Here is a 15,995-nt window from a genome sequence, read left to right as displayed (position 1 = left end):
TGGTCAGCCTGGTCTCGAACTCTTGGCCTCAAGTGATCGGCCCGCCTCGGCCTCCCAAAGTGCTGGGATGACAGGTGTAAGCCACCACGCTCGGCTACCCTGTAATTGTTGATTCCACTTTTCCTCTGGTTCTTTTCAATGGTTCCTTCCTGCTACCCCCCTCCCCCGGCAGCCAAATGGTTGAGCCCGGCTTCCCCGGGGAAACCCCTTGGCGCGGATCACGCGGTATCAGCGAGTGGCCTCCCTGGGGAATACAAGGATAGCTCCGCGCCGGGGGCGGGCCAGTAATCGTAGGAGGGGCGCGGGTCCCGAGCTCCGATTGGCCAGGGCCGGAGTAAACATCCGGCGGGACGGGGCGGGGCCGGAAGTGGAAGTAGGAAGGCGGTGGCTCAGGCGGTTCCGGAGGTTCTAGTGTCGGAGTTGGTGCAGGCAGGTGCCATGGGCCGGCTTGAGGCACACTGAGGGGACGCGGGGCTGGGCCATGGCCGGCGCTCGGGCCGCCGCCGCCGCCGCCTCGGCGGGGGCCTCGGCGTCTTCAGGTAACCAGCCGCCGCAGGAGCCGGGGCTTGGGGAGCTGCTGGAGGAGTTCTCCCGGACTCAGTACCGGGCCAAGGACGGCAGCGGGACCGGCGGCTCTAAGGTGAGACTGGAGGCGCGATGAGTTGGGGAAGGCCCCTAACTTTGGAAGTTACAGAGGAAAGGCAGAGGCCAGGGGTCAGAGAAAGGTAGGAGTGGTACCTCGCCGCTGAGGAAGAGGAGAGAGAGGAGTTCTCCAGGGTCTGGATCCGGAGTATAAGAGTCGGACTTGACAACCATAAAAGGAGGAACTGGGGTCAGAATGAGCCCAGCAATAGGTCCTTTTTGTTTGAGAAGGGGTCTGGAGGTGAGAGATCAAGCTGAGGGGCCAGGTTCAAAGATCAGAGAGGAGGACCTAAGGAAGGCCTATTCCCTGCTTCAGGTACCGTAGGATGAGCTGTGTCAGGGAAAAAGCCCTAAGAAAAATCTAAGAAAAACAGGGAGACGATTCCTCGGGGTCAGAGGTCAGAATGGAGCCAGGAGGTGAACCCAGTGTGCTGCCCCCTTATAAGGTCTCAGCATGACTTAGGCCCATCCCTTTCCTTCCCCTATAGAGCAGGAAGACAACACACACTCCCTCTCAGTTCCTTTATCAAAAGCAGGTCTCAGTTCCTCTTTTTCCTCCCTTTGGGATTTCCACCCAGTCGTCTTATCGCCAGACCTGGAGGGTTTCCTGTCAGCTCAGGCCATCCCCACCCTAAGCACTGGCTGGCGGTGCAGTGGGAATCTTGCCGACCCTGCCATCTCATTCCCCCACGTGGTTTTGGTAGCTTTAGCACCAAGTTTTGCAGTGGAATTCTGTTCCATCCTGCACCACAGAACTCTGATTTGGCCTCAGAAGTTACCCTGAGTTGCTATTCTGTAGTTGGCATCTGGTAGTCTCAAGTAACCCAGGGAAGACTTCAGTAAGGATTGGACTTCCTCACTCTCCAAATGGCCAAGTAATTTTTCCAAGTATAGTCTGGGGACCACCTGTTTAATGATATCTGAGTACTTTTAAAATTTATGCTTGTGGGGTACTTTGTGAAAACAGAGATTCCTTAGTCCCACCCAGTCCTACCAAGTCAGAATTTCTGGGGGTGGGATCTTGGAATTTGCTTTTTTTTTTTTTTTTTGAGAGGGAGTCTCGCTTTGTCACCTAGGCTGGAGTGCAGTGGCGCGATCTCAGCTTACTGCATCCTCTGCCTCCCCAGTTCAAGCAATTCTCCCTGCCTCAACTTCCCAAGTAGCTGGGATTACGGGACCCCACTACCATGCCCAGCTAATTATTGTAGTTTTTAGTAGAGATGGAGTTTCCCCAGGTTGGCCAGGCTGGTCTTAAACTCCTGAGCTCAGGTGATCCGCCTACCTCAGCCTCCCAAAGTGCTGGGATTACAGGCGTGAGCCACCGCGCCTGGCTTTTTTTGTTTGTTTGTTTTGTTTTGAGACAGGCTGGATTGTAGTGGTGCAATCATGACTTACTGCAGCCTCGAACTGCTGGGCTTGAGCGATCCTCCCACTTAAGCCTGCCAAGTACCTGGGACCACAGGTACACACCACCATGCCTGGCTAATTTTTCTTTATTTTCGTAGAGACATGGTCTCGCTATATTGCCCTGGCTGGTCTCAAACTCCTAAGCTCAAGCAATCCTCCCACCTCAGCCCCGCAAAATGCTGGGATTGCAGGCGTGAACCGCCACACCTGGCCAGTGAGAGTCTTTTGAGTGGCTGTAGGTCATTGGTTTTTCTGGACCCCTCTTCCAACTCACATGACCCTGAAGATTAGGGTTATCATAAGTTACACCTGATATCGGCTGCAGCTGCCCTTAATTATCTCTCCAGGCCTTCTGATCTCCTGCAAACTTAGATGTATATATATTTGTATGTATAACAATTCAGGCAGAACAGGGAGTTAGATCTGTAACTGAACAATCGATTGAGATAACTCACTACCTTTGGACTAACTTCTTGCAAACTTCTTTTTTTTTTCAGAGGGAGTCTCCTTCTGTCACCCAGGCTGGAGTGCAGTGGTGCGATCTTGACTCACTGCAACAACTTCCACCTCCCGGATTCAAGGGATCCTCCTGCTTCAGCCTCCCCAGTAGCTGGGACTACAGGCGCCCGCCACCATGCCCAGCTAATTTTTATATTTTTAATAGAGACAGAGTTTCACCATGTTGGCCAGGATGATCTCGATCTCTTGACCTCGTGATCCACCCGCCTTGGCCTCCCAAAGTGCTGGGATCACAGGCATGAGCCACTGCACCCAGCCTAATTTTTGTATTTTTAGTAGAGAAAGGGTTTCACTATGTTGACCAGGCTGGTCTCAAGCTCCTAATCAGAAGTGATCTGCCCTCCTAGGTACCTCCCAAAGTGTTGGGATTATAGGCGTGAGCCACCATGCCTGGCCCTCCTGCAAACTTCTTGATGTTACAGTTCTTATGCCTTTTTTTCTGTTATGTTTTTCTCTGAACTGTGATCAAAACAAGTAATTTTAGGGAGAGCTGTTTCTTCTATTTCACCAGCAAGTTGTGTATAAAGAGACTTCTCAGCTTTTACTGGTTGCATGGAATAGAGCTTGTAGGTACTAGTCTATGGCTAAAGAACGGGGAAGAGGGCCAGTACAGTGGCTCACGCCTGTAATCCTAGAACTTTGGGAGGCCAAGGCAGGTAGATTGCTTCAGCCCAGGAGTTTGAGAGCAGCCTGGAAACATGGACCCCATCTCTATTAAAACATTTTTGTTGGCTGGGCATGGTGGCTCACGCCTGTAATCTCAGCACTTTGGGCAGGCGGATCATGAGGTCAGCAGTTAGAGGCCAGCCTGGCCAACATGGTGAATCCCCATCTTTACTAAACATGCAAAAAATTAGCTGGACATGGTGGCGCCGCCCGCACCTGTAATCCCAGCTACTCAGGAGGCTGAGGCAGGAGAATCGCTTGAACCCAGGAGGCAGAGGTTGCAGTGAGCGGAGATCACACCATTGCACTCTAGCCTGGGTGACAGAGCAAGACTCTTTCTCAAAGAAAAAAAAGAATGGGGAAGAGGTCAGGCATGGTGGCTCACACCTGGGAGGCTGAGGCGGACGGATCACTTGAGATCAGGAGTTCAAGACCAGCTTGGCCAACATGGTGAAACCTCATCTCTACTAAAAATATGAAAATTAGCCAGATATGCTCACTTGAACCCAGGAGGCTGAGGTTGCAGTGAGCTGAGATTGTGCCACTGCACTCCAGCCTGGATGACAGAGTGAGACTGTGTCTTTTAAAAAAAATAAAGGCCGGGTGCGGTGGCTTACACCTGTAATCCCAGCACTTTGGGCAGGCGGATCATGAGGTCAGGAGTTTGAAACCAGCCTGGCCAACATGGTGAAATCCCTGTCTCTACTAAAAATAGAAAAATTAGCCAGGCGTGGTTCTACGCACCTGTAATCCCAGCTACTTGGGGTGAAACAGGAGAATCGCTTGAACCCAGGACGCGGAGGCTGCAGTGAGCTGAGATTGCACCACTGCACTCCAGCCTGGGTGACAGCGAGACTCCATCTCAAAAAATAAAGAATGGGGAAGCTGACCAACAAAGGTAGTGGATTAGTGGCAGTTTCAGTAACCTGGACCAAGAGTTCTTATGTTTTATGGGTTGTAGACCTCTTTGAATCTAATGAAAGCTGTAATCCTCTCCCCCAAATTCTCAACACCCACAATTTCAGATTCATTGTTAGGGGGTTAAGAATCCTTCCTGAAGCGTACAATATATGGGTTAATGAACTACACGTAGGGCCTGTGGCCTAGCATCACATCTTCCCAGCACAGAATAATTATCACCAAGGTACATGTCTTTCCCAGTGACCTCTTAGGCCATGGACCTCCTAATTCTCACCCTCAGAACCCCAGAATTCTCTTTGTGTTCTGGTCTCCTTCTCTGTGCAGGTTGAGCGCATTGAGAAGAGATGTCTGGAGCTGTTTGGGCGAGACTACTGTTTCAGCGTGATTCCAAACACGAATGGGGATATCTGCGGTCACTATCCCCGGCACATCGTGTTCCTGGAGTATGAGAGTTCTGAGAAGGAGAAAGACACGTGAGCATCATGTGACTGTAGTGTGCATGCCTGGGGATTCCGTGGCAGCTAATCCCTGTGGCCAGGAAGTCTGCAGCCGGGCAGGGCAGACTCACTTTCCCCAGGTGTTAAGCCTTATTGGCATTTTTATTTACTTCAAGGTTGGACAAGTCAGACTGGCAAGGTGGCATGGCATAGAATGAGGGGTTGGGAGTAACAGCCCTTGATAGCTGTTTCACTTCCACCCTAGAGCTCATTGTACTAAGATAGCTGACTTCACACTTCACTTCTCTGAATATCAGTGTCCCTTTTTTAGAGAGTGTGAGTGGGAGGTACACTGTGTCAAGACAGGCTTACCAGCGTTTACCATATGTAGCACTTAAGAGCCTAAGGTCTAGAGTCAGACTGCTTGAGTTCACATCCTGATTCCCCTGTTGCTGGCTGTGTAACTGATGCTGGGCAAATTATTTAACTGCTTTGTCCTTAGTTTTCTTATTGGTAATTCTCTACCTCATGTTAATTAGTCCTTTTAAGGACTAACTAAAATTTTAGAAAGGTGGTAGTGCAGTCCAGATGATAAATGGGGCTGATAAAAGCCGGACATGTACGTTATAAGAATTAGAAATAAAAGCTACCATTTATGGTGAGCCTACCAAGACCTGAGTACCTTATGTGGGTTAACAGTTTATACCAGAGCAGACACAGAATGCTTGGTGCAGGATGTGGCCTGTAGGTAGTCAGTAAATGGTATAATTATTTGATACTGATAAGTAAACACAGCATGAGGCTCTAGGAAGTGCTATATGTTGATCTCAAAGTTTGCTCTCCTAATCTCCCTACTTCCTGCTGATTTTAAGGGAATTTCAGGAGCCGTTGTCAGCACTATCTGTGAAATCCTGGCCCCGTGGGTGAAATGTGAGGAGTACCGCAGCAGTCGTGCTGCATAGTGCAGTAGCCCGTTGCTACTCAAAGCAAGGCTAGCAGTGCACTCGATAACTTGTTAGAAACACAGAAGCTCAGGTTCCAGAGCCACTGAGCCAGAATCACAGCAGAACAGGATGTCCAGGTGATTCGAATGCACTACCAGGTTTGAGAAGCGCTGCCATAGGCCAACTGGGGAGAATGGTTAATTCTTCCTGGTGTTTGTGTGCCTGGGAAGAACTGGAATTGGAAGGATGAGCAGGAGTTTTCCTGAAAATGTCCTTAGTGATCAACTCATATAGGATCTTGATCATCAGGCCAGGGAGTGTGAACCTGTGTGTTGTGTGTGGATATCAGTGGTTTTATTGTGCTAGGAACCCCTAAGCACTTACTAAGATTATGGATTCTCGGTTTGGCCTAGTGGCTCATGCCTGTAATCCCAGCCTCCTTGGGCGGATCACCTGAGGTCAGGAGTTTGAGACCAGCCTGGCCAACATGGTGAAACCCCCATCCCTACTAAAAATACAAAAATTAGCTGGGCGTGGTGGTGGGCACCTGTAATACCAGCTACTCGGGTGGCTGAGGCAGGAGAATCGCTTGAACCCGGGAGGTGGAGGTTGCAGTGAGCCGAGATTGTGCCACTGCACTCCAGCCTGGGCAACAGAGCAAGAGCAAGACTCCATCTCAAAAAAAAGATTACAGATTCTAGAATCTCTCCTGGGCCTTCTGGAATCAGAATTTCCTGTCTACATTCTGTGAGAGCTCCCTTGATGTCTTTTTTTTTTTTTTTTTTTTTTGAGACAGAGTCTTGCTCTGTCGCCCAGGGTAGAGTGCAGTGGCACGATCTCGGCTCACTGCAACCTCTGCCTCCCAGGTTCAAGCAATTCTCCTGCCTCAGCCTCCTAAGTAGCTGGGATTACAGGCGCCCGCCACCACACCCAGCCAATTTTTTTTGTATTTTTAGTAGAGACGGGGTTTCACCATGTTGGTCAGGCTGGTTTCTTTTTTTTTTTTTTTTTTTTTTTTTTTTTTTGAGACGGAGTCTCGCTCTGTCGCCCAGGCTGGAGTGCAGTGGCGCAATCTCGGCTCACTGCAAGCTCCGCCTCTGGGGTTCACGCCATTCTCCTGCCTCAGCCTCTCCGAGCAGCTGGGACTACAGGCGCCCGCCACCACGCCCGGCTAATTTTTTGTATTTTTAGTAGAGACGGGGTTTCACTGTGGTCTCGATCTCCTGACCTCGTGATCCGCCCACCTCGGCCTCCCAAAGTGCTGGGATTACAAGCGTGAGCCACCGCGCCCGGCCTGGTCAGGCTGGTTTCGAACCCCTGACCTCGTGATCCACCCGCCTCGGCCTCCCAAAGTGCTGGGATTATAGGTGTGAGCCACCGCACCTGGCCTCTTGATGTCTTAAATACACTATAGCTTGAGAACTGCTGCTGCAGGCCATGGGGAGCCAGAGAAGGTTTACAGCAGAGGAACAACCCAGTAGGAGGAGTTTAAGCACTAAGCCTTGGTTTCCTCATCTGTAAAGTGGGGATGTCTATAAGAGTGCCCATCTCGGCCGGGCGTGCTGGCTCACATCTGTAATCCCAGCACTTTGAGAAGCCAAGATCATGAGGTCAGGAGATTGAGACCATCCTGGCCAACATGGTGAAACCCCATCTCTACTAAATATACAAAAATCAGCTGGGTGTGGTGGCACATGCCTGTAATCCCAGCTACTCAGGAGGCTGAGGCAGGAGAATCACTTGAACCCAGGAGATGGAGATTGCACTGAGCCGAGATCGCACCACTGCACTCCAGCCTGGCGACAGAGTGAGACTCCATCTCAAAAAAATTAAAAGAGTGCCCATTTCACAAGGTTGTAGTGGGGTTCTCAAAGAAAAGAGTGTTAAGGACTTTTGTAATAGACCACAGAAATAGTATCACATCCTCAGTTATATAACCTAAGAACTCAGGATCGCCAAGCCTAAAGAATTGGGGTTTGTTATGTCCCTGTTATTTATGGTTCTTAGCTCTTCCTTAATTCCTCCTTCCAGAATTAGGTAAACTTAGTTTCTTTTTTTTTTTTTTTTTTAAAGACAGAATCTTGCTCTGTTGCCCAGGCTAGAGTGCAGTGGTGTGATCTTGGCTCACTGCAACCTCCTCCTGGGTTCAAGAGATTCTTGTGCATCAGCCTCCCAAGTAGCTGGAATTACAGGTGCGTGGCACCACGCCTGGCTAATTCTTGAATTTTAGTAGAGATGGGTTTTGCCATGATAGCCAGGCTAGTCTCAACTCCTGGGCTCAAACAATCCGCCTGCCATGGCCTCCCAAAGTGCTGGATTACAGGTGTGAGCCACCTCGCCCAGCCGGGTAAACTTAGTTTCCGTAAACCTTTAAGCTAAAGTTTCTGAAGAAAAGGTTTTTTTTGTTTTGTTTTTGTTTTGTTTTCTTTGTTTTTGCCTTGCCGTTCTCTTCCTTCCCCTTCTTCCTACCCTCTTTGGTGCTGGCTGACTGGTGGTTTTACCTCTGTGCCCTGATGATGACATTCTGATATTAAGCTCAGCTGTAATCAAGGCGGGTTTTTTTGTTTTTGTTTTTGTTTTTAATTAAGATGGGTCTGGAATGCAGTGGCACAATCATGGCTTGCTGCGGCCTTGATGCCCTGGGCTCAAGTGATTCTCCCACCTCAGCCTCCCAAGTAGCTGGGAATATGGGCACATACCACCACTCCCAGCTGATTTTTTTTAATTTTTAGTAGAGACGAGGTCTCACTACATTGCCCAGGTGGGTCTCCTGAGCTCAACAGATTTCCTCACCTCGGCCTTTCAAAGTGTTGGGATTAGAGATGTGAGCCACCGCACCCAACAGAGTGGTTCTTTTCTATGTTGATTTTATGAGTGAATCAACTGGGGATCTTTCTACAATGCAGAGATTCAGAAGACCTGAGGTGGGCCTGCGATTTGGCATATTCTAACAAGCTCTCAGGTAATACCGAATGTTACTCGTCAGTAACATAATAGTACATTGAGGAACCTAGTGGTGGTTGCCTTGTAAAAGCTTTTCCTGGAAGGAAACGAGTTTAGTGTTGATCCCTTAAAGAGAAACTAGTATTTGTTGAGTACCTGCTGTTTGGCAGGTGTTAAGGTTTTACATGCTAGCTTAAGCCCTACAACTACTCAGTGAAGAAGACAGTATCACCACTCTTTTTTTTTTTTTTTTTTTCAATTTGAGATGGAGTCTTGCTGTGTCGCCGAGGCTGGAGTGCAGTGGCGTGAGTGATCTTGGCTCACTGCAACCTCTGCCGCCCGGGTTCAAGCGATTCTCCTGCCTCAGCCTCCCTAGTAGCTGGGATTACAGGCACGTGCCACCGTGCCCCGCCAATTTTTGTATTTTTGGTAAAGACGGGGTTTCAACATCTTGGCCAGGCTGGTCTTGAACTCCTGACCTCGTGATCCACTGGTCTCGGCCTCCCAAAGTGCTGGGATTACAGGTGTGAGCCACCGAGCCCGGCCCTCACCATTCTTTTATAGATGAAGTTGAAGCCCAGAGAAGTAATTTGCCTTTGCCCAAGATCACAGAGGTAGTAAGCAGAGTGAGGTTAAAAGCTATATTTCCTGACTCTGTACCTGTCTGCCTTTTGTTTCACCACCACGGCTCTCCCACCTTGTCTAGCAGAACCTCACAGTTAGGCCAAGGCCACTGTGGAACATCATTAACCTTAGAGGAGCTTGTTGGAGTTTGTTTTTACTTTTCACTCCTTGCAAGGCCTTAAAGTGTTACTGAAGTGATGTTGAGTGGGTGATGCCTGCTTGTTGAAAGGGGGGACTTCGGGTATGTTTGGGTGGGAAGAAATAGCATTTTTTGCTTTTTTACTGTCTGGCTTGGCTGTTACTATGATGCTGAATTAAACTGAATAGACTGAATAAAAAATAGACTGAATTAAACAGGGTAGAATTGGATTTAAGCAATGTTTTGGTCCTGTTAAGGAACCTCTCCAATTTGGTTCATCATCTGGGAATAGAAGCCTGGACAGGGATCTTTGGGTAGCTAAGACATGTTTGTCAACAGTGTTCATTCAGCCGCTGCTGTGTAGTAGACCTCAGGGATCAAGTTGGAAGCCAAATAGATGAAGTCCTTACCAGTAGGTCAACAAAGAAGGAAACAGAGGCCAATAAAGAAGCAATAACTGTTAATAAGAGCTGGGATTAGGGGAAGTACAGGTGAAGCCCTGCGGGATAGTGGTTAAAACCATGGTCCCAGTGGCTACCCACCAGAATTTAGAATCTCAGCTACCCACCAGAATTTAGAATCTCAGCTACCCTGTTTACCTGTTCTGTGACTTTGGGCTAGAGATTTCATCTCATTAAACTACCTCATCTGTAAAATTGGGTAAGTGAGGACTGAATGAGATAATGTGGGTGTAAGCTCTACTTTGTGCCTCTTATCTATTAAATAATAGCAGCAGTAACATTTATCTCAGGAAGTTTTGGGGCACATTATAGGAACAAGCCAGCTAGTTTGATAAGTGTGGTGCCTGTCTGGGAAAGCTCCCTATTGGAAATATGTGATAACAGCATTTTCTTCTGTATTTGAAAATAGTTTGGCCAGGCATGGTGGCTCACGCCTATAATCCTAGTTACTTGGGAGGCCAAGATGGGCATTTCACTTGAGCCCAGGAGTTTGAGACTGAATTAAACTGAATAGACTGAATAAAAAAATAGACTGAATTAAACAGTCTGGGCAACATGGTGAGACCTTGTCGCTACAAAAAATGCATTAGCCAAGCGTCGTGGCATGTGCCTGTAGTCCCAGCTACCTGGGAGTCTGAGGTGGGAGGATGACCTGAGCCCATGAGGTCAGCTGCAGTGAACCATGGCGCCACTGCACTGCAGCCTGGGCAACAGAGGAAGACCTTGTTGGGAAAAAAACAACAAAATCTCACTACCTGGTAACATCTTGCCAGATATTTCAGTGCATACATTACAAATGTAAATACGGAAGCCTACATTTATCCCTTCGAATGTGAGTATTATGTGCCAGACACAGCTCAGTGCTTAGCACTGCAATAAAAGAATCCTAAGGACAAGAGATAATAAAAATAAAAACAGGAAAAAGTGAGAGAACAGAAACTGAATTGGTTCTTTTTTTTTTTTTTTTTTTTTAAGACGGAGTCTCATTCTGTTGCCCAAGCTGGAGTGCAGTGGCGCGATCTCTGCTCAGCGCAGCCTCTGCCTCCTGGGTTCAAGCAATTCTCCTGCCTCAGCCTCCCGAGTAGCTGGGATTACAGGCGCCTGCTGCCACACCTGGCTAATTTTTGCAGTTTTAGTATAGACAGGGTTTCACCGTGTTGGCCAGGCTGGTCTTTACCTCCTGACCTCAGGTGATCTGCCTCCCCAAGTGTGAGATTACAGGCATGAGCCACTGTGCCTGGCCAGAAACTGAACTGGCACTTGATACAGGGGAACCAGTAAAGGAACCACTGGCCGGCCCAACAAGAAAAGGTGGGTCATTACATTAAAAGACCTCCCTAGAGGAAAATACTGATGTGTCCTCCACCAGGGGTTTTTTGTTTGTTTGTTTTTAACAGAAGTTTAGCCTGAGAAATCCACCTTGGTTTTGAGGCTACAACTCAACCTGGGAAAATCAGATGTAGGCATTTAGGGTTCAGAGGGCTTGTATGAGCTAAGTGAGAGTCGGTTGCAACAGATGGTGCTGACCAGATATGTGACATCAGCCATGGGCCAAGTAAGTGGGAGGAAGGCCACTGTGGCAGTACTAAAGGTGCTCAGTTTTATATTCTCGTGGAGTCTAGTTAGGCAATTAATTGGTACTGAGGTGCCTTTTGATTTCATAGAGAAACTGGGTGAGGGGAAGGCAGCACAGTCTGGTTCTCTGTGAGCTTGTGTGCCTAGGGCTGCCTGGTGGGTTGCTGCCACCCTACGGGCACTTTGCTTTTTTTCCCCCCCAAATGGAGTCTTGCCCTTTGCCCTGGCTGGAGTACAATGGCGCGATGTTGGCTCACTGCAAACTGACGCCTGGGTTCAAGCAATTCTCCTGCCTCAGCCTCCTGAGTAGCTGGGATTACAGGCACGCGCCACCACGCCAGGCTAATTTTTTTGTATTTTTAGTAGAGATGGGGTTTCACCATGTTGGCCAGGCTGGTTTTGAACTCCCAACCTCAAGTGATCTGCCCACCTTGGTCTCCCAAAGTGCTAGGATTACAGGTGTGAGCCACCACGCCTGGCCACTAGATATATTTTAACTAAGAATTCGCAGTATTTTAAAGACTTAGTGTTTTTATTAACCCTAACAGCATCCAGATACATTTAAAGAGGTACCACAAGTATGTGGGAGTCACTGATTTATTCCTTCTGAGATAATATTTGGGTGCATGTGTACAAGAGGAGCTGTGTAATAACACGCAGATTCCTAGAAGGATTAGGATGTGGAAGCAATTAAATTCCCTCTAGGAGTTGGTCTCAAAGCTCAACACTTTTAATGAAGAAACATGAGTATTTTTCCTTCCTTCTACTTGGTTACTCTGCGTAGCTGGGAAAGCTTCCTGCTCTAACTTTCCTGCCTCTTGTTTCTCTTGCTACCAGAAGCTCTGACTGGCTGGGATGAGCTTTGCTAAAGGTTGGTAGGTGAGTTTATGAGAGCGGACCCTTATTTTAGGGAAGCGTGATTTGATATGGTTATGACTTGCTGGAGCTCGCTTCTAAGCCTCACTCTCATGTTCTACAAGCTCACTTACCAAGCCCAGTGCGTTAACTACTACACGTCCCTATGTCACACATGGCTTCTCTTATGCCTCCTTTGCTCTGTGCACTGTTGGCCATATGGACTGTGAAAGCAGAGGCCTAGAGCCATGTGGACCAAGAAACGTCATCTCATTCTGCCCTCTAAAACAGCACTCCCCAACCTTTTTGGCACCAGGGACTGGTTTCATGGAAAACAATTTTTCCACGGCAGGGTGGAGAGAATGGTTTCAGATGAAACTGTTCCACCTCAGATCATGAGGCATTAGATTCTCTGCAACCTCAGTCCCTCACATGCGGAGTTCACAATAGGGTTCGAGCTCCTATGAGAATATAATGCCGCCGCTGATGATCTGACAGGAGGTGGAAGTCAGACGGTAATGCTCACTTGCCCGCTGCTTATCTCCTGGTTCCTAATGGGGCACGGACTCATACTGATATGGGGCCCAGGGCTTGGGGACTGCTTGCTCTAAAAGATCACAAAAATACATATTCAGAGTTACACAAAAAATAGATAAATAGTCACAAAAATGGTCCTGTGATTTCCAGAGAGGGTCCCTAGGGCACCAGGTCTTATCCTGGGAGTTAAAAATTGGACACCCTAGACATAATATCCAGTTTTCTGTGTATATTTCTGAATTTTGTATATGTCTTCAGTTTAGCTCACTTTTCTTTTTATCTTAAAGGTTCAGAATTCAGAGTGATTTAAGTTTTAATACCTGTAATTAGCACTTTTTTTTTCCCTGAAAAACTTAATATATCTCATACCTGTAATCCCAGCACTTTGGGAGGCCGAGGTGGGCGGATCGCCTGAGGTCAGGAGTTTGAGGCCAGCCTGGCCAACATGGTGAAACCCTGTCTCTACCAAAAATAAAAATACCCAGGTGTGGTGGCTCACACCTGTAGTCACAGCATACTCAGGAGGCTGAGGCAGGAGAATTGCTTGAACCCAGGAGGCAGAGGCTGTGGTGAGCCAAGATTGCACCACTGCACTCTAGCCTGGGCAACAACAGTGAAACTCCGTCTCAAAAAAATAGATAGATAGATAGACAGACAGACACAGACACACACACACACACATAGATAGATAGATAGATAGATAGATAGATAGATAGATAGATAGATAGATAGATGATGATGTAAAATTTAGGAATGACATTTAATTCCAAGCAAGCATTATGTACACAGATCTAGTATGGGGGTCTGTGTGAATAAACACATATACACAAAGTGTCCACTTCAAAGTCAGTTTGACCTGCTTCTCTTGCCTGTGTGTTAGGTTTGAGAGTACCGTACAGGTGAGCAAGTTGCAAGACCTCATCCACCGCAGCAAGATGGCCCGGTGCAGAGGACGGTTTGTGTGCCCAGTAATCCTGTTCAAGGGCAAGGTAAGGCCCATACCATAGCTTCATGCTCCAAGACTCTCTTCTGGGGTAGCTGACTTACTGCAAAGTATAGGGTTTTTTTTTTCCCTCAACATTTAGTAGCCAAGCATTGGGTGGTTACTGGGTGTTGTGGGAAGCAGTCCAGAGAAACAGACCAATTCTTACTGAAGGATGGTTCTAGGTAGGGAAGGGATGGTCACACCAGCGTACCCCACCCCGTGTTCTAGAGCCAGATTGCCTAGGTTCAGATCCTGACTCTTATTTCCTGCCTATGCAAAGCCTCCTTTTCCTCTCGTATAAAATGAGAATAATAATTACCTATTTCAAAGGTTTATGGATTAGATTAAATCAAATGAGTTCATATATTGTTTTTCCATTGTTTCAATTATATAATTCACCAAGTATTTATTGTATATTATGTGCCAGACACTGCTTCAGGCCTTAAAATACATCACCATGTAAAGCAGACAAAAATCTTTATTCTCATGGAACTTATATTCTAAGGACTTTTGTTAATTTGGCTCCCCAGTTTGGTTTCATTTTTACCTATCTTTTGGTATATGGAATGTGCCCATTTCATTGCAGATGAAACAGAGGCTCAGAGTGACTAACATCCCTGAGTAGAGGGTACACATCAGGGCAGAGGGTAAAGGGGATTGAATGAAGACGGCTGAACTCTGAGCAGGGAGGTGGCTCTGTGTTTGCTAGGAGAGCCATTGTGACGTTTGAGCGGGGAAATTCCGAATGCAAGTAGCAGCTGGGGGAAAATTGGTCCAAGAGGAGTGGACTAACATACAGAGAGCCTCAGAGGGGAAGGGAGCGGAATTCAGTCTATTCATTCCTTTAGCTGGTATCTGAGTGCCTCTGGTCAAGGGCAGGGCAGTGGGGAGAGTCTGACTGTTGTCTCAGTCCCAGGTGTACCTTTTTTGTAAATTGGGAAAGGGGAGGAAGGAAGGGAGACTCTGCCAAAGGCTTTCTTCGGCAGATCAGTTTTAGGGAAAAGTATGTATTTCTAGGTCCTAGAAATTGATCTTCTCAAAGCTGTTGCCACTTTGGGAAGTTTTCATGTTCCCGAAAGTTTTGCAACTTTGTTTTTTTTTGTTTGTTTGTTTGAGGCGGCGTCTTGCTCTGCCATCCAGGCTGGAGTGCAGTGGTGCGATCTCGGCTCACTGCAAGCTCCGCCTTCTGGGTTCACGCCATTTTCCTGCCTCAGCCTCCCGAGTAGCTGGGACTACAGGCGCCCATCACCACGCCCGGCTAATTTTTGTATTTTCAGTAGAGACGGGGTTTCACCGTGTTAGCCAGAGTTGTCTCGATCTCCTGACCTTGTGATCCGCCTGCCTCAGCCTCCCAAAGTGCTGGGATTACAGGCGTGAGCCACCGCGCCTGGCCTGGAGTCTCTCTCTTCTGTTGCCGGGCTGGAGTGCCGTGGCCCAAGCTTGGCTCACTGCAACCTCCACCTCCCGGGTTCAACCAATTCTCCTGCCTCAGCCTCCCGAGTAGCTGGGATTGCAGGAGCATGCCACCACACCCAGCTAATTTTTGTATTTTTAGTAGAGACAGGGTTTCGCCATGTTGACCAGTCTGCTCTCGAACTGCTGACCTCGGGTAATCCGCCCGCCTCAGCCTTCCAAAGTGCTGGGACTACAGGCGTGAGCCACCACGCCTGGCCTGCAGCTTCATTTTAAAGAGTACCACCCTGTGCAGCACAGTGCTTGTCATTAGAAGTTGCACAGGAGATACTCCAACCAGTGTTTCCATAGAACAGCAGTTTAAGGATATGCCTGTGAAAAGCATTCTCTCTCAAATGAGAATTAGAAATATTGCATACTAGATTCCTAAAATAGATTGATAGATGTATGTTGATATAGTTAAGGCTCTGAGAAGTCCTGCAGCAGAGAGGCCTGTGTTAGGTCAGACGTGGCTCACAGTAGGCACTTAGGAACTAGTAAGATGGTGACAGCATTATTACCAACAATACTTTAGGGACACCAACCTCTGCCAGGTTGAGGAAGAGAGAGAGGTGTGTTAAGAAATGCTTGCTTCCACAACCTAAATGTCCATCAACAGATGAATGGATAAAGAAAATATGGTACATGTATGCAATGGTGTACCATTCAGCCATGAAAAATAATGAGATCCTGTCATTTGTATCAGCATGGATAGAACTGGAGGTCATTATGTTAAGTGAAATAAGCCAGGCACAAAAAGACAAACTTCACATGTTCTCACTTATTTGAAAGCTAAAAAAAATTAAAACAATTGAACTCATGAAGACAGTGAGTAGAATTATGGTCACCAGAGACTGGGAAAGGGTACTGACAGGAACAAGGGGGAGG

General features: G+C 47.8%; 1 protein-coding gene across 16 annotated transcripts in view; it reads left to right on the top strand.

The window, feature by feature from the left end:
* Positions 1–256: 256 nt before the first annotated feature.
* Positions 257–15,995, top strand: part of MTMR14 (myotubularin related protein 14) — a 53,618-nt gene continuing 37,879 nt past the window's right edge. For 4 of the 16 annotated variants that reach the window (XM_055258969.2, XM_063630462.1, XM_055258968.2 and 1 more), the window contains exons 1-2: positions 372–640; positions 4,480–4,628. In XM_055258969.2, coding sequence (XP_055114944.1) covers positions 482–640; positions 4,480–4,628 — 308 coding nt within the window. In that variant the 5' untranslated portion in view covers positions 372–481. Of the gene's footprint in view, positions 641–4,479; positions 4,629–13,550; positions 13,660–15,995 lie in introns of all 16 variants that reach the window. The other 12 variants (XM_055258962.2, XM_055258965.2, XM_063630461.1 and 9 more) reach the window with 9 other exon arrangements.

The sequence above is a fragment of the Symphalangus syndactylus genome, chromosome 21 (assembly GCF_028878055.3).
Source record: "Symphalangus syndactylus isolate Jambi chromosome 21, NHGRI_mSymSyn1-v2.1_pri, whole genome shotgun sequence".
Taxonomy (NCBI): Eukaryota; Metazoa; Chordata; class Mammalia; order Primates; family Hylobatidae; genus Symphalangus; species Symphalangus syndactylus.
This window is presented reverse-complemented; position numbering and strand designations above follow the sequence as displayed.